The sequence below is a fragment of the Humulus lupulus genome, chromosome 3 (assembly GCF_963169125.1).
Source record: "Humulus lupulus chromosome 3, drHumLupu1.1, whole genome shotgun sequence".
Classification (NCBI taxonomy): domain Eukaryota; kingdom Viridiplantae; phylum Streptophyta; class Magnoliopsida; order Rosales; family Cannabaceae; genus Humulus; species Humulus lupulus.
In genome coordinates this window covers 55,385,973-55,389,831 of record NC_084795.1, presented here as the reverse complement: position 1 = coordinate 55,389,831, position 3,859 = coordinate 55,385,973, and the positions used below count along the sequence as shown (strand labels likewise).

The window sequence follows — 3,859 nt, the reverse complement described above, 5'->3', positions numbered from 1 at the left end:
GGAAAATTCAAACACCGCATGGATGGATTGGTATCACACACCTAAATCCAAAAAAGAAAGACTTTTTGACGTTTTAAATTAATAAGTAAAACCCCATAAAGTTGATTTTATTAATTTTGAAAAATCCATGTTTAACTGTAAAGGACACCAAATTCAAAATCAATGTACATTTTACCCAAAAATAATGACAGTATATCTCACAGTGCTTAATCAAATCATAAAATGTATATATAGACATGGTTATTTGTCAGAAGTTACAATTTTATCAATCTTTGATACAGATCTGTGAGAGTAGTGACCACATCAAATTTTTTATTTTTTTTTTGAACGAACACATCAAAGATTTCTTGAGCAACCAAGGTTTGAACTTTTACAAGATATTATTACAATGTTCAACATGCATATAAAAAAATTCTAATAACAACTAATTTTTTTTACAAGATTATTAGTATATTAAAGACAAGAAGAGCAAATAAAAATTAAGGTTACTTAAGTTGTTTCTTCATTCATATATGGTTTAATAGAATAAGTAAATATGTAGAAATTTTCATGAGATTATTATTTGATTCATATTTACTTGTAAGAGCAACATGAAAATCTGCTTTCTTTTTCAGAAAGACTGATCAGTGATTCAGTGAAGTACTGAACTTAAACAAATTATTGACCCAATAATAGTAAGTAAAGAAACTGATATAAAACAAAACCCATTTTCTGAAACATTATTAATAATTAAAATTCAAAAGTAAGTTTGATTCCACACAACTTACATAAATATGTATAGATCAGATTATATGTAGCTAACAGAAGCAAACAAACTGATAGTGAAAGCACAATGAATACGAAAGAAAGAAAAAAACAAAACTATATGTGTTTTATCAAATGGATAAAGAGCGCCCCAATAACAAGCTAATAAAAATTGTTTGTTGTTGAAGCACTAGTATCAAGCTTCATGAAAACAAAATGTTAAAAAATACAGTAAATGTGCTAATTTGTGTACCTGAGAATGAGTGAAACAGCTGGTGGGTTTGAGGTATTTCTCAGAATAGAAGAGGCTCCTCCATTGATAGAGCAAAGGAGAACTTGGTACAAAGAGAGGGCTGACCTGCAAAAGCAAGCTACGGGACCTGCAAGACTGAAGAAATGCAGATTAGAAATGCAGAAGAAATGCCAGAAGAAATGCAGATTAGAAACAAATGTCCGATAAAACAGAGCAACAATCTACACAAAACCCACACTGCAATAACAAAAAAAAAAACAAGCTACGGGAAGACATGCAAGAGGGCTGACCTGCAAGAGCAAGCTACGAACGGACCACAAATTGAAACCGAGAGACCGAGTCTACGGGAAACCGAGAGAGATAGACCACGCACGGACCAGGAATGGAAAGACGAAGAACATTGAAGATTGAAGGGACTGAGAGGAAGGGGAAGACCGAAGAATGGTTGAGGAAATGGGTATAGGGGAAATGGGTACACAGGTTGAAAAAAGTTCAGTCAAAAAAAGTTAAGTCAAAAAAGCTAAATTATTTTGGCGGTACCTTATTTTAAGTTACCGCCTGAAATTTTTAAAATCTATTATAATCATGTGTTATGGTAATGGGTGTTTGGTGTAGTGATACTTTATAATCTTCCTAACTTCTTATTGATAAATTTTTAGGTTCCTCTTGTGATATTAAATTTTTAACCTCTACTGCGCACCTCAATGAACCTCTCAAAAGTAAAAAATTTGCAAAAGGGAAAAAGAAGTTTCTTGAAGAATCTGTCATCAAGTCAAGTAATGATAATATGGTTCCATCTTTAACTCAAGCTATTATTATTAGATTTCATAGTTTTGTATTATATATGTAAAAAAGATTGATTATTTATATATTTGTTCTTTGATTTTTTAGATTTGTAACTATTACATTAAATGTGTAAGTTTTGTTATTTTAATCTATATGTTTTCAGATTTGTATATAAATGTTTCATTTAGATCATAATTTTTAATTTAAAATAAATATAAATTATTATTTTTTAATTAAAAATATAACTTTTAAGGGCACGCGAAGAGAGCCCTAAATTTTTTATTTAAAGGCACTCAATGAGATATTTTAGGACACACAGTGCGAGTCCTAAAAATATTCTTTCGAGACATAAAAGCATTCTTTTTTAGCTTGCAACGCGTCTCCTAAAAATCCTCACTTTTTAAGACTCTCAAATAGAGGGTTAGCAGAGGGGGCACCCTCAAAATATTTTTAGAGCTCGCATTGTAAGTCCTAGAAAGTATTTTTTGTAGTAGTGACTTTTAAGAGTGTTTGGGTAAAAAAACAGTGCTTTTTTTAATTTAAGTCTTTTTCAAAAAGTTGTTAAATAATTTTTTTTATATGTTTAATTATATAGTATTGGATCTTCTTAAAAAAAAATTATCATAGTGGAATTGGTGGTTAAAGTCCATGTTTCTTAAAAATTGTAGCATTTAAGTCTATGATTTTTTCTTTTTTGTGGTAATAGTCCCTAACAAGTATGTTGAGTGACCATTTAACTAATTGTTAAGGAAAGATAGGGATTATTGTAAAAAAAAAAAAAAAAAAGCATTTTCATCTGTCATTTGTATTAAATATAACATACCTTGGTCTAAATTGTGAGAAGTTCAGGTCTCTCTCGTCTAAATTAGATTTCATAATTTATTAAACCAAGTAAAGAATAAGATGCGTTACAGCCTAATAATTGCCTGTCATTTGTATTTGTATCGATTATGCTCACTCCTATTGTTCATAGCTTTCTTTCTTTTCGAAGTCAGAATGTAAGCAGACAACCAAATTAAGAATCTGATTCACAAAGCAGAGAGCACAATGATTACTTAAAATAATATGTATGGATAGGTAACTTTTTCTAGAAGGAATAAGTATATATATTAAGTGTTAAATATTAAAATTAATTATATATTGTTAGCATTAATCCTAAACATATCCCTTAATTTTTCTTCTATATATAGCTATGTAATATAGTCCATTATCCAAAGACATTACTTGATCCTTTGTTAAATAAAGAGAGTAATCCATATATGGCTCAATTAACGAAATTGGAGGCTCAAATGGACATTATGTCCTCTGCTGAAAAGTTCTACGAAACTTACTCCAACAAACAGTATCTCCTGCCCAAAATATGCCCTAACATTGTAAAGGATATCGAGTTGATTAAGGGTGGCTGGGAATCTGTGGGATCAATCAGGCAATGTACTTATGTTCCAACAGGTGGGAAAATCATGAATTTATTGATAGGAGCAAGAATATTGTATATGTATATTAATGCTTTCTTTTATAATTGAAATACGATCATAATTAAATGAATATATTGGTTTTAAATATATAATGGCTGCAGGGAAATCTCAGATTGATACTTCCATGATAGAAGCCAAAGATGAGAAAAATAAGTCGATCACCATGAAGATGTTGGGTGGAGAAGTGATGAAGCAATATAGCAGCTTCATATTCACAGTCCAAGTTACCAAAAAGAGTGAGGGAGGAGGAGGCTCAATAGTGAAACTCTCTATAGAATGTGAGAAGCAGAATGAGAATGTTCCATGTCCTACTGTGTACGTAGAATTTGCTCGACTTTTTTTCAGTGCTATCGATGCTTACCTTGTTAAGAATTAATGCGTAATGAAAGAAAAAAAGAAAGAAAGAAATAAGGCCACTTAAGATTTTGGAGATTTAAGTATATACATATTATTTAGCAAGATCCATGGCTGCTGTATGTTATCTTTCTGTGTACCGAACAAACTTTTGCTTATGTAGACTGGCAATAAAAGTAAAGCAAGAGTTCAATAATTTGTTACCTTGCTATTTTAATAAGCTAGAGTAAAAAGTAGTGTTTATAAG

At 30.6% G+C, this 3,859-nt stretch overlaps 1 protein-coding gene across 1 annotated transcript; it reads left to right on the top strand.

Annotated features, from left to right (window-relative positions):
- Positions 1 to 2,996: 2,996 nt before the first annotated feature.
- On the top strand, positions 2,997 to 3,859 carry LOC133821131 (MLP-like protein 34). Its single transcript, XM_062253612.1, has 2 exons — positions 2,997 to 3,232; positions 3,360 to 3,859. Exons 1-2 carry the CDS (start codon positions 3,043 to 3,045, stop codon positions 3,632 to 3,634), a joined length of 465 nt encoding a protein of 154 aa, XP_062109596.1. The 5' UTR covers positions 2,997 to 3,042; the 3' UTR covers positions 3,635 to 3,859.

Excerpts from the sequence above, each read along its gene's own strand:
- LOC133821131 (XM_062253612.1), top strand. The coding sequence starts at position 3,043 with ATGGCTCAATTAACGAAATTGGAGGCTCAAATGGACATTATGTCCTCT. Across the intron at positions 3,233-3,359 it reads ATGTACTTATGTTCCAACAG|GGAAATCTCAGATTGATACT; the intron begins GTGGGAAAATCA and ends TAATGGCTGCAG.